Below are 19743 nucleotides of genomic sequence, written 5' to 3' on the forward strand. Positions count from 1 at the left end.
TATGTAGACTTTGAACCCCACGTGGGACCTGATCATCTCGTATCTATCCCAGTGCTTAGTTCGGTGCTTTGAGCATAGTGAGTGCTTAACCGATACCATGATTACTATGATTAAAAGTCAGATTTTTGTTCTCGCCAGAGCCGAAGTCTACTCTTCGTGGGGAAATCCGCTCCCAGGGCAACCCCTGCGTCGAGTGGAACCGAACTCTAAGACCTGGCCTTTGGCCCAGAGATAACTCGGGGTCCAGGCTGAGCTCGAGGGGCCCCTCTGTTCTCTGCAGACCCCCTTCCGCCCCCTCCCAGCTTGGATTACGGACCCGGCCTCAGCCCGAAGAGCGGACACGGAGCGGACGGCGTCTACCCGAGTGAAATTCTACAGGACGTTGATCACGTGCCTCCACTTCTGGTAGAGCGGGAGCTTCGCTCAAGGTGAAGTATAGATTATAGATATAGAGAGAGAGAATATAGTATATTCTCCCAAGTAGTTCGTACAGTGCTGTACACACAGTAAGCACTTAGTAAATAGGATTGATTGATGTGGCTGCTTGGGATCCAGGCCTTGGTGATGCTTCCGTGGGTGGGAAGAGGGGTGGAAGGAGCCAGATCTGTCAGTGGCACCGTGTCGCGCCCAGGGGAGGGTACGCCTGGGTATCGAGGTCGCGGGACGCAGGATGATGGAGACCCGTGGGGTTCTGCAGGCGGGGTCGCGGCCACAGAGGCAGGTTTATTGTAAAAGTTGCACCATAGAAAAGCAGTAACCAATTAATCAAGGATCTGCGGTTGACACCGGCACCTCCTGGTTTGGACGGACCCGGGATGATATTTTAGGGGAAAGTTCTCCAAAGGGGTGCATCTGACAACAGGAAGCCGCAAAACCCTAAAGCAAAACCTAACTGCAGTTGGGAGAAGGGGAAGGGGAATACTCGCAAAAACCCCCCACCAAAAATGACAAGCCGGAGTCCCCGCACCCCCTTCGTTTTGTCCCGGAGTCTCCCGGGGGTCCCCGAGAGTTGAGCCCGGGCTGCCCCTCACCCTGTTATGGAGTGTCCCACGATCTACCCCAACACAGGAGCCCGATGAACCCTTGGGGAGGGGGAGCCGATGGTTGAGAACCAAGAGTCCTAGTGGCTCCTAATTGGTTGGCTACCGAACAGGGCCCCCCGATTTTTGAGGAACTCGGGAAAAGCAAGAATAAAATGATTCACCTCCCAGGCAGGTGCTAATAATAATAATAATGTTAGTATTTGTGAAGCGCTTACTATGTGCAGAGCACTGTTCTAAGCACCGGGGTAGATACAGGGTAATCAGGTTGTCCCATGTGAGGCTCACAGTCTTAATCCCCATTTTACAGATGAGGTAACTGAGGCACAGAGACGGGAAGTGACTTGCCCACAGACACATAGCTGACAAGCGGCAGAGCCGGGAGTCGAACCCATGACCTCTGACTCCCAAGCCCGTGCTCTTTCCACTGAGCCACGCTGCTTAGTTTAGCAGGCCCGTGGGGCCATGCCTACCCGTCCCCTTGGGGTGCTGAAATGGCGGCCTCTCTAAAACGGAGTCGGTCAAGGCCGGCCGACATCCAGTCAGGCCACCCCGGCTCCCCACGCAAACTTGCTCTCGGCGATATTGAATCTAAGAGCCCCAGAGCGAGGTTTCCATAGCTAAAATGACGACGGGTCCGTCGCTTGAGTAGCGTCCCAGGTGGCATTTTAAAAACGTCTTACATCGTGCACCGGACACGGCTGGCTTTGGGAGCGTGGGGCCGCCCTGAGCCTAAGAAGACGGCACACGGAGTCGTGTGACGGTCACGCACAGGTGAATATGGGAAAGTTGATGGAGAAGGCCCGAAGTAGCAAAGGAAGAGAAGGATGATTCCGTTTGTTTTTCCTGCTGCGGGGGCCAAATCTGTTTCGGGCATTTTGACGGAGGGCGGTGGGGACTTTATGCGGTGAGGGGGCACGGTGCCCTGACTCCTAGCCTCACTCCCAGTCTGGCAGCGAGGAGGTGAAACGTGTAGGGGCTGAGACCTCCAGTGAGCAGCGGGCAGAGGGAAGCCGGCTGTCCCCCGGCCTTCATCTTCTCCAAGAGAAGAAGGTCGGAAGGCAGCTCTTTCCCCTGTCGGGTGCTACGGAACGAATCAAGCCACGGCAAAACAGCACACGGAGTTTATTATTGCAGTAGGAATACAGATCCGTACGGGTGAGGACGGAATCTGACGCTCTAAAAGCGAGCTCGGCCAAACTGCGGAAAAGACGAAAAGCGTTCAGGGGAGGTGGGAGCGACTCTTTTCCCGCCACTTGGTGGTAGTGGCAGGAGAGGAAATCAGTCGTGAGTCCTCATCCCTGCCGTTATTCCAGCAGTTCCGCTTCCCCGCTTCTGACGGGGACCAACGGACGACTCTCTGCTCTTGGTTTTCCGCTTATCTAGCTGCTAGTGCTAGGCTGCAGTAAGATGGGGGAGGTAATGATTTCAATTGAAGTGGCCTTAGGTGGAAGTCCCATGATAAATGAGTGAAGGTGTTTTTCAGATGGTAACAGGGTCAGGGAGGACAGTCTAATCTGCTCTTCCGCCGGGGGGGAAACCGAAGTCCTCTGGGTGAAAGAGGGGAGGAGGGTGGATTGAGAAGATAATAATAATCATAATGTTGGTATTTGTTAAGCGCTTACTATGTGCCGAGCACTGTTCTAAGCGCTGGGGTAGACATAGGGGAATCAGGTTGTCCCACGTGGGGCTCCCAGTCTTAATCCCCATTTTACAGATGAGGGAACTGAGGCACAGAGAAGTTAAGTGACTCGCCCACAGTCACACAGCCGACAAGTGGCAGGGCTGGGATTCGAACTCATGAGCCCTGACTCCAAAGCCCGTGCTCTTTCCACCGAGCCACGCTGCTTCTCAGATCCTGAGAAGATCTCTCAGGATTGAGCCCAGGGCCCCTTAGGATTCAGCAAATAATGGATGAGGAGCTGAGGTGTCAGCCTACAAATAATCAATCATATTTATTGAGCGCTTCCGATGTCCAGAGCCCCGTACAAAGCACACGGGAGAGTACGGTATTGCAGAATTAGCAGACAGGTGCCCTGCCCGTAACGAGTTTACAGTCTAGAAAGAGAGGGTGGAGAATTAGCAAGACCACTCAGGCTCATGTGTCTGCGAGTGTGTCCAGGATAATGGGGTTCAGTTAAGTATGGAACATGTCATAGCGGCAAAACCGTTAAGCATCTCTGAACCCAAGTAAGACTCATCTCCTGATGCCTGGACAGGGTCTATTCAGTCCCCCAGGAGACCCTGCGCCTCCCCAAACCCTCTAATTTGGGGTTACGACCCTGTAGCATCCTAGGCCCTTAACACTAATCAATAGCATTTACTGAGTGCTTCCTCTGTGCCGAGCACTGAACTAAAGGCTTGGCAGAGTAAAATGGAGTTAGAAGAGTGGTTCCTGCCCCCAGGGAGCAGAGAGGAAAAGGAGATGGATACTAAATTACGGGTCGGGGGGAGCAACAGGATATAGAGAAGCAACGTGGCTCGGTGGAGAGAGCCCGGGCTTGGGAGTCAGAGGTCATGGGTTCGAATGTCGGCTCTGCCACTCGTCAGCTGTGTGACTGCGGGCAAGTCACTTCACATCTCTGTGCCTCACTTGCCTCATCTGTAAAATGGGGATTAACTGTGAGCCCCACATGGGGCAACTATCTACCCCAGTGCTCTGCACATACTAAGCGCTTAACAAATACCAACATTATTATTATTATTGCATTATTATTAAAGATATTTACACAAGGGTTACAGGGTGGCGGGTGGGAGTCCCCGAGGGCTTGGGTGGCACAGAAGTGCTGAAACGGCATTAGAGGGGAATAGATGGGGAAATGAGAGATTAATTAGGGAAAGGCTCCTGGACGAGATGTGATTCAGAGGGACCTTGAAAATGGAGAGAGCGATGGCCTGCAGGATGTGAAGTGGAAGTCCTAAGGCGAGAGGGTGAGAAAGAGAAAGAAAGAAAGAAAAGAGGCACGGTAAGTAGGCTGGCTTGAGAGGAACCAGGTGGGCCAATTGGGGTGATGTGGAAAAGGAGTGAGGAGAAGTAGGGAAGAGAGAGTTGCTTGAGTACGATAAAGCCGGGAATCAGGAGTTTCTGCTCGATGGGGAGAGGAAAGGGCAAACATTGGAGGTTTCTGAGGAGTGGGACGACATCCTCGAATTACTGTTTTGGCAAAAATGATCCAGGCACCGGAATCAAGTCTGAGCAGGAGGTGGGGGGAGTCTCTGTGAGCCCGTTGTTGGGCAGGGATTGGCTCTATCTGTTGCCGAATTGTCCATTCCAAGCGCTTAGCACAGTGCTCTGCACATAGTCAGCGCTCAATAAATATGATTGAATGAATGAATGAATGGAGGCCCTGGAGGTCAGTAAGGAGGCTGATGTAGTAGTCAAGTCAACCTGTGACCAGTACCAACCAGAAGCGTAATATGTGACCAGTGCAAACCAGCAATGTGGGTGGAGGGGAAGGGGTGGATTCTGGGGCAAAAAAAAAAGAAAAAGGAAGGAAAATCCTACATAATAATAATGATGATGATGGTATTTGTTAAGTGCTTACTATGTGCAGAAGCAGCGTGGCTCACTGGAAAGAGCACGGGCTTTGGAGTCAGAGGTCATGGGTTCGAACCCCACCTCTGCCACTTGCCAGCTGTGTGACTTTGGGCAAGTCACTTATCGGTGCCTCAGTTCCCTCATCTGTAAAATGGGGATGAAGACGGTGAGCCCCACGTGGGACAACCTGATTCCCCCGTGTCTACCCCCGCGCTTAGAACAGTGCTCGGCACCTAGTAAGCGCTTAACAAATACCAACATTATTATTATTATCACCGTTCTAAGCGCGGGGGTAGATACAGGGTAGTAAGGTTGTCCCACATGAGGCTCCCAGTCTTCATCCCCATTTTACAGATGAGGTGACTGAGAAGTGAAGTGACTCGCCCACAGTCACACAGCCGACAAGCGGCGGAGCCGGGATTGGAACCCATGACCTCCGACTCCCAAGCCCGGGCTCTTTCCACGGAGCCACGCTGCTTCTACACGAGCTGGGGACCGGCTGAATACGGGGGGCGTCGAATGGGAGAAGAGGGCCTTACGGGGGCTCCGTGTTAAACCCGGACACCGCGTTCTAATAGATGAGAAGTAATTGGGAGAAACGCTAAGCGTGCGTTGTGCAGGCCAGTTGCAGTCGAGCGCTCAGCACAGTGCTCCGCACACAATAAGCGCTCAATAAATACGGCTGAATGAACGAACGAGGGGAATTTGCTGGAAACGGTCAGGTCCTTGGTGCTCTCTGCTGGCAGCAGCGGAAATCTGTACGATCCTCCCTCTGCTCATTGCTCGGAGAGACACCGCCCGGAAAAGCACCGCCTAAATCCCAGCAGTAAGGAGATAATAATAATGTTGGTATTCGTTAAGCGCTTACTAGGTGCAGAGCACTGTTCTAAGCGCTGGGGGAGATACAGGGGAATCGGGTTGTCCCACGTGAGGCTCACACTTAATCCCCATTTTACAGATGAGGGAACTGAGGCCCAGAGAAGTGACTGGCCCGCAGTCACACAGCTGACGAGTGGCGGAGCCGGGATTCGAACTCATCACCTCTGACTCCCGAGCCCGGGCTCTTTCCACTGAGCCACCCTGCTTCTCTAAAAGCAACCTCCAGGGAAAGCACCGTCTACATCCCAGCAGTAAGGAGATGGCAATCTTCCATTCGATCAGATTTACTGAGCGCTTGCTCTGTGCAAAGTACTGTGCTAAGCGCTTGGGAGAGTACGATGTAGCAACAGAGGTCTCTATGCCGTACTCTCCGAAACACCTAGTAATAATAACGTTGGTATTTGTTAAGCGCTTACTACGTGCAGAGCACTGTTCTAAGCGCTGGGGTAGATGCAGGGTCATCGGGTTGCCCCACGTGAGGCTCACGGTCTTAATCCCCATTTTACAGATGAGCTAACTGAGGCACGGAGAAGTGAAGTGACTTGCCCACAGTCACACAGCCTAGTACAGTGCTCTGCATGCAGTAAGCCCTGAAGAAATACGACTGACTGAACGCTCCTTGCCCACAACGAGCAATCTTCCGTTTTATTCGTCCTAGAATTTAGAAAAAGTCCAATTTCCTCATAGTTTTTCTTCAATCGATCGTATTTCCATACACACACGTGCAGGCACACGGAGAGAGGAGCAGCATGGCCTGGTGGAAATAATAATAATAACAATATTAATAGTATTTGCGATGCGCTTACGGCGTGTCGGGCACTGTACTAAGCGCTAGGGTGGACCCAAGCCAATCGGGTTGGACACGGTCCCTGTCCCACATGGGGCTCACAATCTCAATCTCGATTTTAGAGCATGGGCCGGAAGACAGAGGATCTGGGTTCTAATCCCAGCTCCATCACGTGCCTGCCGATTTGACTTCGGGCAAGTCACTTCACTTCTCTGTGCCTCAGTTACCTCATCTGTAAAATGGGGATTCAATACCTGTTCTCGCCGCTACTTACAATGTAAAAGACAGCGACTGTGTGGACAGAGACTGTCTGACCTGATTATCCTCTAGAGAAGCAGCATGGCTCAGTGGAAAGAGCACGGGCGTGAGAGTCAGAGGTCATGGGTTCGACTCCCGGCTCTGCCGCCTGTCAGCTGTGGGACTGTGGGCAAGTCACTTCACTGCTCTGTGCCTCAGTTACCTCATCTGTAAAACGGGAATCAAGACTGTGAGCCTCATGTGGGACAACCTGATTACCCTGTATCCACCCCAGCGCTTAGAACAGTGCTCTGCACATACCAACATTATTATTATTATTACCTTCCCCAGCACTTAGAACCGTGCCCGACACATAGTAAGCGCTTAACTACTAAAATTATTATTACTGAGTGCTTACTGTGTGCAGAGCACCATACTAAGTGTTTGGAAAAGTACAGTATAAGAGAGTGGGTAGACAAATTCCCTGCCCACGGCGAGCTTACAGTCTAGAGGAGGAGGACAACATTTCCCAGATCCACCCCTTTCTCTCTGTCCGAACGGCCACCACGCTGGCCAGGCTACTGTATCGGCCTCCTCGATGGCCTCCCTGTCTCCGCCGTCTTCCCTTTGCTCAGCTTCTAAGATCATTTGGCCAAAATTATCACTCGGTACTGGCCTCTTCACTCCTCAAAGAACTCTAATGGTTACCCATCCCTCTCCAATTCCTATCCGTTAGCTTCGAGGCACACGCCATCAGTGCTCTCCCTTGTGCTTAACGACTGGACTCCAGTATTAAATGTGTTTATCGAGCGCCTTCTGGTCGCAAGGGACTGTATTAAATGCTTGGGAAAGTACAGTAGAAACGTAAGACGCATTCCCTGTCCACAAGGAGCTCACACGATATTGGAGGAGATGGACCCCAAAATAATCAGAGTAAATAATTGACTACAATTAATAATAATAATAATAATGTTGGTATTTGTTAAGCGCTTACTATGTGCTGAGCACTGTTCTAAGCGCTGGGGTAGACACAGGGGAATCAGGTTGTCCCACGTGGGGCTCCCAGTCTTCATCCCCATTTTACAGATGAGGGAACTGAGCCACCGAGAAGTTAAGTGACTTGCCCAAAGTCACACAGCTGTCAAGTGGCAGAGCGGGGATTCGAACCCATGACCTCTGACTCCAAAGCCCGTGCTCTTTCCTGAACATGCATATATGCCTAAGTGCAGCAGAGGGGTATAAATAGCTATTCAATCCTATTTATTGAGCGCTTACTGTGTGCAGAGCACTGTCCTAAGCGCTTGGGAGAGGACAACAACAAAGAGACACATTCCTCGCCTACAACGAGTTTACAGTCTAGAGGACCAGTAAATAATAATGTTGGTATTTGTTAAACGCTTGCTATGTGCAGGGCACTGTTCTAAGCGCTGGGGTAGATACAGGGTAATCAGGTGGTCCCACGTGAGGTTCACAGTTAATCCCCATTTTCCAGATGAGGTAACTGAGGCCCAGAGAAGTGAAGTGACTTGCCCACAGTCACACAGCTGACAAGTGGCGGAGCCGGGAGTCGAACCCATGACCTCTGACTCCCAAGCCCTGGTTCTTTCCACTGAGCCACGCTGCTTCTCCGACGCAATTAAATTAAATGCAAGTGCTGGAGCTGGTCGCTGGCTTTGATATGACTCGGGGGGGTGGAAGTTTATTTTCAAGTCTTGTCTCCCCCTCTAGACTGTAAGCCGCTTGTGGACGAGGGAATGTGTCTGCCAGGTCGGTTGGGTCGTACTCTCCCGAGTCCTTAGTTCAGTGCTCTGCGCACGGTAAGCACTCAGTAAATGCCACTGATCGATTTATTAATCACCTTGTTGGAAGTGAGATTTTTTAGAAGGGGTTTGAATGTGGGGAGAGCTGCAGTTGGTCAGATTGAGCGACGGAAGGAGCTCCAGGCGAGGGGAACAGCACGAGTGAGGGCACAGAAATAGGAAATCCGAGAGTGAGGGACAGAAGGTCAACCTGGGGGGGAATGAAGAGAGCAAGATGGGGAATAGCGGGGGGAAGAGACTGGTGTGTTAGGTGGGAAGCCTCGAAGCCCACTGTGAGCAGTTTTTCTCCATGTGGAAGGAAATGGAGGGTTTTGAAATGGAGGGAGAGAAGCAGTGCGCCTAACGGATAGAGCACGGGCCTGGGATTCCGAAGGACCTGGGTTCCAATCTCACCTCCACCACTTATCCGCCCTGTGACTTTGGGCCAGATACTTGGCTTCTCTGTGCCTGTTACCTCATCTGTAAAATGGGAATGAAGACTGTGAGCCCCACCTGGGACAGGGACTGCATCTAACCTGTAAGCCCGTCAAAGGGCAGGGACCGTCTCTGTTACCGATTGGTACATTCCAAGCGCTTAGTACAGTGCTCTGCACGTAGTAAGCGCTCACTAAATACTATTGAATGAATTATCTTGTATCTCTCCCAGCACCTAGAAGAGGGCCTGGTTCTGGTACATAGTAAGGGCTTAACAAATGCCATAAAAAAGAGAGAGCCGTGTGTTGAGCATGAAGATGACCCATGCTGCAGTATGAAGTGTTGAAGCTACTGAGCTCCCTCCCTCTCTAATAATAATAATAATGTTGGTATTTGTTAAGCACTTACTATGTGCAGAGCACTGTTCTAAGCGCTGGGGTAGACACGGGAATCAGGTTGTCCCACGTGGGGCTCACAGTCTTAATCCCCATTTTACAGATGAGGTAACAGGCACAGAGAAGTGAAGTGACTTGCCCACAGTCACACAGCTGACAAGTGGCAGAGCTGGGATTCAAACTCATGACCTCCGCCTCCAAAGCCCGTGCTCTTTCCCCTGAGCCACAATAATGTTGGTATTTGTTAAGCGCTTACTATGTGCCGAGCACTGTTCTAAGCGCTGGGGGAGATACAGGGTCATCAGGTTGTCCCCCGTGGGGCTCACGGTCTTCATCCCCATTTTCCAGATGAGGTCACTGAGGCCCAGAGAAGTGAAGTGACTTGCCCACAGTCACACAGCTGACAAGTGGCAGAGCCGGGATACGAACCCGTGACCTGCGACTCCCAAGCCCGCGCTCTTTCCACCGAGCCACGCTGCTTCTCTAGCTCTGCCAGACCTCGGCTCTCCCCACCCTCAAAGCCCTCCTAAGAGTCATTCGTTGATTCAGTTCCACTTTCCCAGGTGGCATCCATCAACAGCCACCCCTTGAACTTGTTTATTCAACCCCCCTCGGCATATATGTGTGGTTTTGACTTACGTTGACTTTTGTGAATGATACTTGTCAAGTGCTAAGTGCCAGGAACCGGCACTAAGCACTGGAGTAGAAACGTGATCTTCGCGTTGTCCCGCATGGGGCTCACAGTCTTAAAACCCAGTTCACAGATGAGGTAACTGAGGTACAGCGAAGTGACTTGCCCAAGGTTACACGGCAGACAAGTGGTAGAACCCAGAGCCTTCTGACCCCCAGGCCCGTGCTCTACCCGCTTGACCACCCTGCTTCTCGCTTACTCTCTGCTTCTTAAAAATGGAAAGGGTAGCGCACGGTAAGTACTGCTCGTCCGGAGATGTAGTTTTTAATCCGAAGTCAAATTTGGGCTGTGAATTTGTAAAAATGTGTGGCAAAGACAGTGAAAGGTGTGAGGGGACCCCAAAGCAACGAGGTCTGCCCAACAGATGGGAAACTGTTCCAAAGAGAATCCTCACTGGGAAGGTGTAATACCACTGATTGATGGACCGATTGTAGAGGTGTGAATTCTCAACCAGATCAGCCCCAGTCGATCGTACTTATTGAGCCCCAACTTCCCGCCCATCTCTCGCTGCCCCGTTCCCTGTCGTGGGCGGGAGATGCCTCTGTTTATATCGTCCTCTCCCCGGTGCTTATTTCAGTGCTCTGCACACCGTAAGTGCTCGATAAGTACGACGGACTGACCCAAGGAAAGCGCAACCCATAAACCTCGAGTCTTGGTGGAACTCCCAGGCCGAACTCTGCCCCAGAAACACCGCACTTGATAAGAATGCATTGATAATTGCATTTAATTTGAAATGTCTGCCAGCTGTGTGCCTCGCTTCCTATATAAAGCCTCTCCTGCACGCAGAGAGGAGTCACCCAGAGCGCCGTCCTTCCCCGGCTGGCGGCGGGAAGCCATTGAGGGTCGTGTGCTTTGGACTCGGCACGAAGAGGCCGAGTCCGTCGGGCGTGAAACGTCTGAGCTTCAGAAGAATCGGCCGGATCCGTGGAGGTTCCCGGCAGATCCGGGCGGTCGGGACCCCCCTCCTCTCGGGGTCACGGGTTGCAGCGAGGTGGCCGGGGGGGGGTGGCAGGTGTGTGGCATCGCCGGGCAGGGTCCCAGACGCTGGAGAGGGTGTGGAAGAGGCGCTGGCAGAAGGCGGGGGCCCAGGCCCCCCGGGCTCTTCATTTTCCAAGGGTCAGGCCCCCCTCAGGCGGAGGCTTAGGGCTCAGACCCCCCCCCCCGGTGCGGGGGATGATGGTTGGGATCCAGGACCCTGGGGGGGGGGGGGAATGCTCGAGGCCCAGAACCCCCGGGCGGGGGGGTGTTAGAGGTCCAGGACCCCCGGGAGGTGAAGGGGGATGATATTAGAGGTCCAGGACCCTAAATGGATGATGTTAGAGTCCCAAGACCCCCAGGGAGGGATGACGCTCGAGGTCCAGGACCCCCAGAAGGGATATTAGCGGTCCAGGACCTCCTCGAAGGGATGATGTTAGAGTCCCAGGACCCCCAAAAGGGATGATGTTAGAGGTCCGGGGCCCCAAAGGGATGACGTTAGAAGCCCAGGACCCCCGGGGGGGATGATACTCGAGGTCCAGGACCCCCAAGGGGGGGATGATGTTAGAGTCCCAGGAGCCCCCCCCCGGGGGGGATGATGCTCGAGGTCCAGGACGCCCAAGGGGGGATGATGTTAGACGTCCAGGACCCCCGGGGGGGGAGGGGTGATGTTAGAGGTCCAGGAGCCTTGGGGGGATGATGTTAGAGGTCCAGGACCCCCTGAAGGGATAATGCTTGAGGCCCAGGCCCCCCGGGAGGGGATGATGTCAGAGTCCTAGGACCTCCAAGGGGGAGTGATGTTGGAGTCCCAGGACCCCCGGGGGGGGGAGGATGATGTTAGAGGTCCAGGGCCCCGCGGGGATGCAGTTCGAGGCCCCGGGCCCCCAAGGGGGTGAGGTTCGAGGTCCAGCACCCCGCAGGGATGATGCTCGAGTCCCAGGCCCCCGGGGGAGGGGGGGGGCTGATGGTGGGGGCCCAGGCCCCCCGGGGTAGATGTCGGAGGCTCAGTGCGGGGGTGGGCGATGATGGTGGCGCGCGGACGGCGGCGCAGCGGGGAGGGAGGGGGGGTCAGGGGCGCTCCCGCAGGCCCCGCCGCACCTCCCGGGCGAAGGCCTCGCCGAAGCGGACGGCGCGGGCCAGCAGGCCGGGGCCCGCGGCGCCTGAGGAGGAGCAGGAGGAGGATGGCGGCGGCGGCGGCGGCGGGCGGGGGGGGGAGGAGGAGGAGGAGCCCAGGCGGTCCCGCAGGCCGCGCGCCGCCTCGCGGCCTTCCCGCCGGGCCCGCAGCAGCGCGGAGGCGGTGAGGCGCGCGGCGCGCCGCAGGGGCCGCCATTCGGACAGCCGCTCCACCAGCCGCTCCCGGCTCAACAGCCGCAGGACCAGCCACCTCAGCACCATGGCGCTCCCCCTCCTTCTTCTCCTCCTCCTCCTCCTCCTCGGGCGCGCGGCCGGAAGTCCCGCCCCCGGGCCGCGCGCCGGGCCCACTTCCGGCGCGGCCGGGCCCGCTTCCGGTCTGGGCCCCCGCGCCGCTGGGGCTCCTCGGCGCCCTTCCTCCCTGCCTCCCTTCCTCCCTGCCTCCCTCCCTCCCTGCCTCCCTCCCTGCCTCCTCCCTCCCCCTTTTCCCTCCCTTCTTTTCTCCCTCCCTCCCTCCCTCCCGCCCTCCACCATGTCCGGCACTCTGCTCAACGCGCTGCGCAGCGACTCCTACGTGGAGCTGAGCCAGTACCGGGACCAGCACTTCCGGGTGAGCCGGGGCCCCGCCGGGGCGGCATGGCGGGGGGGGAGGGGGCGACGGGACGGGACGGGACGGGACGCGACGCTCCTTCTGCTCGGCCCCTTCTTCCTCCTTGCGGTTGGGGCCACCCCTTCGCTTTATTAATGATGATAATGATAGGAGTGTTAAGCGCTTCCTACGTCCCAAGCGCTCCTCTGGGGGTTACAAGGTCATGAGGTGGCCGCCCCCCCCCCCCTTGGGGCTCCCTGTTTTCACCCCCATTTTACAGGCGAGATCACTGAGGCCCAGAGATTAATAATGATGGGGGTGTTTGTTAAGCGCTATGTGCCAGGCGCTGGGCTAAGCGCCGGGGGAAGATGCGAGGTAATGGGATTGCCCCCCCCCCCCCCATGGGGCTCCCTGTTTTGATCCCCATTTTACAGACGAGATCACTGAGGCCCAGAGATTAATAATGATGGGGGTATTAAGCGCTGACTATGTGCCAGGCGCTGGGCTAAGCGCCGGGGGAAGATGCGAGGTAATGGGGTTGCCCTCACCCCCCCCCCCATGGGGCTCCCTGTTTTGATCCCCATTTTACAGACGAGATCACTGAGGCCCAGAGATTAATAATGTGGCTGTTTGTTAAGCGCTGACTATGTGCTAAGCGCTGGGGGAAGATGCGAGGTAATGGGGTTACGCCCCTCCCATGGGGCTCCCTCCTTTCATCCCCATTTTACAGATGAGATCACTGAGGCCCAGAGATTAGTAATGATGTGGGTATTTGTTAAGCGCTGACTATGTGCCAGGCGCTGTGCTAAGCGCTGGGGGAAGATGCGAGGTAATGGGGTTGCCCCCACCCCCCGTGGGGCTCCCAGGATTCATCTCCATTTTACAGACGGGATCACTGAGGCCCAGAGATTAGTAATAGTGTTGGTATTTGTTAAGCACTGACTATGTGCCAGGCGCTGTGCTAAGCGCTGGGGGAAGATGCAAGGTAATGGGGTTGCCCTCCCCCCCCAACACCATGGGGCTCCCAGGCTTCATCCCCATTTTACAGACGAGATCACTGAGGCCCAGAGATTAATAATGATGTTGGTGTCTGCTAAGCGCTGCCTATGTGCCAGGCACTGTTCTAAGCACTGGGGGAGTTACGAGGTCATGAGGTCGCCCCCCGTGGGGCTCTCAGCTTTCATCCCCATTTTACAGAGGAGGGAACTGAGGCCCAGAAAATAAGAATGTTGGTATCTGTTGAGCGCTTTCTATGTGCCAAGCCCTGTTCTAAGCGCTGGGGGAGTTGCAAGGTAATGAGGTTGCCCCCCCGTGGGGCTCCCATTCTTCATCCCCATTTTCCGGAGGAGGGAACTGAGGCCCAGAGAAGTCAAGTGACTCGCCCAAAGTCACACAGCTGACGGGTGGCGGAGCCGGGACGAGAACCCACGTCCTCGGACTCCCACGGCCGGGCTCTTGCCCCTAAGCTACGCCGCGTCTCCTAACTGACCCTTTTTAGTTACCTAACTGACTCCTGCTTCTCCAGAGTAACTCCTTTACTAACCCGCAGGGCCTCCACTCCCTCAAGGGTCCGATTTGGACCACGGCCGCCGTTACGGCAAGATGGCAGAATTCCACAGTTGCCCAATTGCCCTTTCCAAGCGCTTAGTACGGTGCTGTGCACGCGGTGAGCGCTCACTAAATACGACTGAATGAGAGGACGAATGAAAGGAGTACGTTGCTGGAAGAGGAGGCTAGGGCAGAGTTGTACAGAGTCACCGAAGACGAGATTCTACCGCTTATAATAATAATTATGGTACCGTTAAGCGCCTATTATGTGCCAGGCGCCGTACTGAGCGCCGGGGTGGTTACAAGCAGATCGGGTCGGACACGGTCCCCGCCCCACGTGGGGCTCGCGGCCTCAATCCCCGTTTTCCGGATGAGGGGACTGAGGCCCAGAGAAGGGAAGTGACTTGTCCAGGGTCACACAGCAGACCAGTGGCAGAGCTGGGATTAGAACCCGTGACCTTCCGACTCCTAGGCCTCTGCTCTAGCCACAGTGCCATTTCACAGGCACATTGTGATCCACTGCTGCGCTTTCTCTCTTTTTTTTTTTTTCCTTCTCTCACCTTCTTTCTCTCTCTCCCCCCTCAGTTGGTGAAGATACTCCTATTTCGACTGTCAGCCCCGTGTGGGATGGGGACTGTGGCCAACCCGATTATCTTGTATTTATCCCGTTGCTTATTGCACTGGGTGAATAGTGGGAGAGTACACTCTAACAATATTGTGCCCCCCCCCCCCAAGCTCCTAGTGTAGTGATTTACCCTAAGCGTTCAGTAAACGATTGATGGATTGCAGTCCTCGGCGTACAGTGAGTGCTCAAATGTCGGAATTGGTATTAGAGCTCCAGGCACACGAGTGTGAATCCTGGGATTCTTTGAGGCCCACATTCTGGGTTTCTGGTCTGCCCTGTAGGATTCATTCAATCCGTAGTATTTATTGAGCGTTTACTATGTGCGGAGCACTGTACTAAGCGCTTGGAATGTACAAATCGGTAACAGCTAGAGAGAGGCCCTGCCCTTTGACGGGCTTACGGTCTAATCGGGGGAGACGGACAGATGAGAACAATAGCAATAAATTAAGCGACTAAATACCTCTACACGCCCCTCCCCGCCGCCCCCGGCACTCCGCGAGCGGCAGCAAGAGCGGACCCCAGGCCAAGTGCCGGGCGGAATAACGGCCCCCACCAGCCAGGTGGCAGAGAGGGTGAGAGAGACAAGACTTCAGTGCTTTGCGACTCGGGTTCTTACCCTTCCGACTTCCCTAATGGAAAGATCCAAGAATATGTTTCTTTTCCCTCAACTCCCCTTCTCTCCCTCACTGTCTTGTTTTGGGGGAAAAGTGCGGCTGACCTCTGGCCCCGGCCGCCCGACGGTCTGATTTAGTTTGGCTCTTGGCACAGAGAGGTCGTGGCCCTCTCCTGAACTCCAGCAGCTCAACTAGTGCGTCCGCTCTTCCTTTGTCTGATGTACCGACGGTACGTGCGTCGTTCACGCAGGAATCGGGGCCTCGGGTGAATTTGCAAATGAAACGTTTGCCAGTCGCTTTTCCGGAAATTCTCGTGAAGAGAAAGGCAAGGAAACGAGAACCGAAGGGCCTCTTCCCCACACTGAAATCCACGGGCTCTCGGTTTTGGTTCAGAGCATACTGGGCTCTAATATCCTATTATTTACTCTCCCGAACTTCCAGTTAACAAGGTTTTACTGTATTCTGCGATTGCGTTTTTGCACGGTACTTTGGAAGGATAACTTCTGTGTGTCTCTTTGAAATTCCAGGGCAATAAACAAGATCAGGAAAAACTGCTCTTGAAGAGCTGCACCTTGTACGTTGGCAATCTTTCCTTTTATACAACTGAAGAGCAAATCTATGAACTATTTGGCAAAAGTGGAGACATCAAGAAGATCATCATGGGCCTGGACAAAGTGAAAAAAACCGCCTGCGGCTTCTGTTTTGTTGAGTATCCTTTGTGAGCGTAGGACCGCCTTGGACGGGGCCGTAGCACCGGCCCCGGGTCCGAGCTCTGCCGCCGACCTGCCGGGTGACCGCAGGTAAGTCACTTAACTTCTCTGAGCCGCCGCTGTCTCGTCTGTAAAGCGGGGATGAGATAGACGCTCCCGCGGGGCTCCGTGTGGACCGGAGGACTAGGTCTGATCTGATTCTCGAGTCCCTACCGAGCACGCCTTCCACAGATACGATAGTTATCCGTCAATCGGTGCTATTTATTGAGTGCTTGTTGTGTCCAGAGTGCTGCAATAAGTGTTTGGGAGAGTCATTAATAAAAGCGCTTACCATGTGCCAAGCACTGTTCTAAGCGCCGGGGTAGATACAAGGTGATCGGGTTGTCCCACGGGGGGGCTGACAGTCTTAATCCCCGTTTTACAGATGAGGTCACTGAGGCCCAGAGAAGTTAAGGGGCTTGCCCAAAGTCACACAGCTGATGTGGCGGAGCTGGGATTAGAACCCGTGCCCTCTGGCTCCCAAGGCTGGACGCTATCCACTAGGCCACGCTGCTTCTCTACACTACAGTAGAGTTGGCAGATGTGATCCCGGCCCGCAAGGGGCATACAGTCCGGAGAGGGAGGCCGCCGTGTAATAAATTTCGGATCGGGGAAATGGCAAGGGCTGTGGGACTGAGGGTGATGTGACTATCAGATGCCCAGGTGCCACAGAAGAGAGAGGGAGTGAGGGTTGTCGGGGAAGGCCTTTTGAAAGAGGTGGGATATGTTTATTTTATTTTTTAGGATGGCTTTTTGCAGGAGAGTGGTTGTTGGATCTGAAAGGGGAGGGATTTCTGGACCCTAGGGAGGATGGAGGCAAGGGGTGGGCGGCGGGGTAGATGGAAGCGAGAGACAGTGAGTAGGTCGGCATTAGGGGAGCCGAGTGTGTGGGCTGAGTCGTTGGGGGAAATCGGCAAGGTGGGCTAGGAGAGGGACAGCCGCTTGAGCGCCTCAGAGGCAGCGAGGGTTAGGAGTTACGGTTTGATGTCGAGGTGGAGGGGCGACCGTGGGCGGTTTTTGAGAAAACGGGGAGACGAGGGCCGAGTTTTTAGGAAAAAGATCCAGGCAGCCCTGGGGAGGGGAGAGACGGGAGGCAGGGAGGTCGGCAAGGAGGCTGCCGCAGGGGTCGAGGCAGGAAATGACGACCGCTTGAATCGGCGAGAGAGTAGTCGGGATGGATTCTAGAGATGCCGTCACCGGACCCGGCAGGGCTCAAGCCCAAAGGCGCAGGGCCGGCCGGCCGGGCCCGTGAGGTAGCCCGGTGGAACCGTGTTCTTTTTACCCCCTTCCCTCCTTTTGAGATTGACTTTGGCCGCTTCCCTGAGATTCATCGCCTCTTCCTTAACGCCTCAACCTAAAGATATTATTGCAGAGGAGATGCCGAGAACGCCATGCGCTACATCAACGGGACCCGCCTGGACGACCGCATCATCCGCACGGATTGGGACGCCGGCTTCAAAGAGGGCAGGCAGTATGGGCGGGGCCGGTCCGGCGGCCAGGTAAAGTCCACCCTCAGAGCCTCACCCTCGTCCCCCGACCCGACCCCCGCCCCGCCGCTCACGCGGTGGCATTTACTGAACGCTCTCTGCGGTGCAGAGCGCTGGCCCGAGCCTTGGGGCCAGTACAGTACAACAGAATTAACAGCCCGGCCTGTTCCCCGCCCGTAACGAGCTCAGTCTAGCGGACCTCCTCGTGAAACAGATTCCACCCACAGCAGGGGTCTTCAGTGGGAACTGAACTGGCTTCTGAGTTTTTGTCATCGATCAAACCCTGTGGCGTAGCGGGAAGAGCACGGGCCTGGGAGTCGGAGGACCGGGGTCCTGAGGCCGGCTCGGCCACTGGCCCGCGGTGGGACCTGGGCCAGTCACCCGACTGCTCGGTGCCTCGGTTTTCATCTGTAAAAAAAGGATGTCGGCGTCTCTTCTCTCTCCTAAGCTCAGTGTGGAATAGGGACTGGGTTTGACCTGATTTACCTGTAGCCACCCCAGGAGTTAAAACAGTGCCTGACACATAGCGCTGAACAAATACCGTACAAAAACTCTCCCGATACGCATCTCATCATTTAACCCATGGGGAGCCACCTGCTTCGAATAATAATGGTATTCCCGTAGCACTTTCTGTGAGGTAAGTGAGGCCCGGGGAAGTAAAGTGACTTGCCCAGGGTCACACAGCAGACAAGTGGTGGAAGGGGGATTAGAACCCATGACCTTGTGGCCCCCAGGCCCGTGCTGTAGCCACTGGTGCTTTTGACTACGATATTGATTATAATGGCCTCTGTGGGCTTTACCGAATTAGTGAAGAGGGTGGAGGATGCAGGTGTGAAGAGCAGGTGAGAATTGGGCGAGATGCCACTCTGCTCCCACCAGCCCCCCGTCTAAATCCTTCCACGGACCACCACCCCCGCTTTCGTGACTTCTTTTCTCTCTCTTCTGATTAAGGTACGAGATGAATATCGGCAAGATTACGACGCCGGAAGAGGAGGCTACGGCAAAATTGTCCAGAGTCACTGAAGACGAGACCCCCGCCACTTCAGACGCCTTGCGGCCCACTGCTCAATTGGTGAAGACACGGAAGTTCTGAACTTATTTATAACAAACTAATTTATTTCCTTCTTTCAGAAGAAGCGAGTGGGGGGGCGGGGAGGGGGAACCCTCTACCCGCCCCCTCGGAAAATGGCATCGCTTTTTGTCGGTCGGTGCCTTTCCGCCACGTGGTAGGGATCGTTAGGGTTTGTAATCGAGAAGCTCTAGTCTAGTGATTGTCGGGCATCGCAGCACAGACTTCTTCGGAAGTCTCGCCAAGTGTGCTTTGCGGCGGTAGACAAATTTGGAGAATCTGGCCGAGGGGATGATGCGCCGCAGAAATGCTCTGACTAGGAACCTCTTGGTTTCTGAGATTCTTCAACTGTTTCTGGGGGAGGGGTGGGAGGGGAGGGATGTTTGGGCTGCTTCCTTTTACATTCAGTTTTCCTTGGTTCACATTCTCTCTCTGATAGCAAGTAAGACCTCCTTAAGCCATCGCCTCAGGCAGCGGGCCCCGGGGGGCGGGGGGAGGAATGCTTTTACTAGCCCCCAAGCGGCTTCCTTAAACCCGGGTGCGGAAAGACAAGCAGGGTAGTAAAGTTAACTAGCTCGGGCTGATGTTTAGGATTTTTCTTAAGCCTCTTTTCAAATGAAGCACCATCTAATAAATCGAACTTTCTAATTTTTACCGGCGTAGAAAAATATCTCGGCACGGCGACCTCGCTGTGACTTCCGCTGCCAGCGGAAGGTTTAACCCGAGGCGCAACGGGACGTGACGCGCGTTTTGTATTTCGGAGCATGGAGACCGGGCCACCGAGACTCGCTGTCTCGTTAGCTTGGAGGGCGACGACTCGATTTCTATCCCTTTCGTTGCTGGAGTACGAGCGGGAAGTCAGAGCAGCGGGAGCGGCAGGTCCGGGAAGAGTGAGGCTCACTTGTCCTTTTAACAGGCAGCGTTCCCCGCCTTTCCTTTCAGAGAACAGCCTAATTAAATACCCGTTAGGCAGCTGTGGATTAGCTAACTCTTAATTTGACCTCTCCAAGAGCAGCACGCCTCCAACCATGAGGTATTTTTACTTGCACGTTTGACTTCTGGATGGTCTCCAGGTTTGTGTTCCACACCCTCCACCCCATCCCAACGGCTTTCTTAAATTTGGCAGTGAAGCAAGGGTTTCCACAAGTGGCTTAA

General features: G+C 54.8%; 2 protein-coding genes across 2 annotated transcripts; one reads left to right on the forward strand and one right to left on the reverse strand.

The window, feature by feature from the left end:
* Positions 1-10501: 10501 nt before the first annotated feature.
* Positions 10502-12241, reverse strand: NCBP2AS2 (NCBP2 antisense 2 (head to head)). The gene is made up of 2 exons (XM_029069965.2): positions 12012-12241; positions 10502-11936 (listed from the first exon to the last, which is right to left on the reverse strand). Exons 1-2 carry the CDS (start codon positions 12169-12171, stop codon positions 11845-11847), a joined length of 252 nt encoding a protein of 83 aa, XP_028925798.1. The 5' UTR covers positions 12172-12241; the 3' UTR covers positions 10502-11844.
* A 160-nt stretch (positions 12242-12401) lies between these two features.
* Positions 12402-19242, forward strand: NCBP2 (nuclear cap binding protein subunit 2). The gene is made up of 4 exons (XM_029069795.2): positions 12402-12517; positions 15811-15992; positions 17393-17531; positions 18471-19242. Exons 1-4 carry the CDS (start codon positions 12440-12442, stop codon positions 18540-18542), a joined length of 471 nt encoding a protein of 156 aa, XP_028925628.1. The 5' UTR covers positions 12402-12439; the 3' UTR covers positions 18543-19242.
* The last annotated feature ends 501 nt before the right edge of the window (positions 19243-19743 follow it).

This window comes from Ornithorhynchus anatinus, chromosome 7 (assembly GCF_004115215.2).
Source record: "Ornithorhynchus anatinus isolate Pmale09 chromosome 7, mOrnAna1.pri.v4, whole genome shotgun sequence".
Classification (NCBI taxonomy): domain Eukaryota; kingdom Metazoa; phylum Chordata; class Mammalia; order Monotremata; family Ornithorhynchidae; genus Ornithorhynchus; species Ornithorhynchus anatinus.

Bases quoted from the DNA above. Each gene is read 5' to 3' on its own strand.
- NCBP2AS2 (XM_029069965.2), bottom strand. From the start codon at position 12,171: ATGGTGCTGAGGTGGCTGGTCCTGCGGCTGTTGAGCCGGGAGCGGCTG. The intron at 11,937-12,011 runs GCCTGGGCTCCT...GCTCCTCCTCAG, and splicing joins GGCGCGCGGCCTGCGGGACC to GCGCCGCGGGCCCCGGCCTG.
- NCBP2 (XM_029069795.2), top strand. From the start codon at position 12,440: ATGTCCGGCACTCTGCTCAACGCGCTGCGCAGCGACTCCTACGTGGAG. The intron at 15,993-17,392 runs GTATCCTTTGTG...CTCAACCTAAAG, and splicing joins TGCGGCTTCTGTTTTGTTGA to ATATTATTGCAGAGGAGATG. The intron at 17,532-18,470 runs GTAAAGTCCACC...CTTCTGATTAAG, and splicing joins GGGGCCGGTCCGGCGGCCAG to GTACGAGATGAATATCGGCA.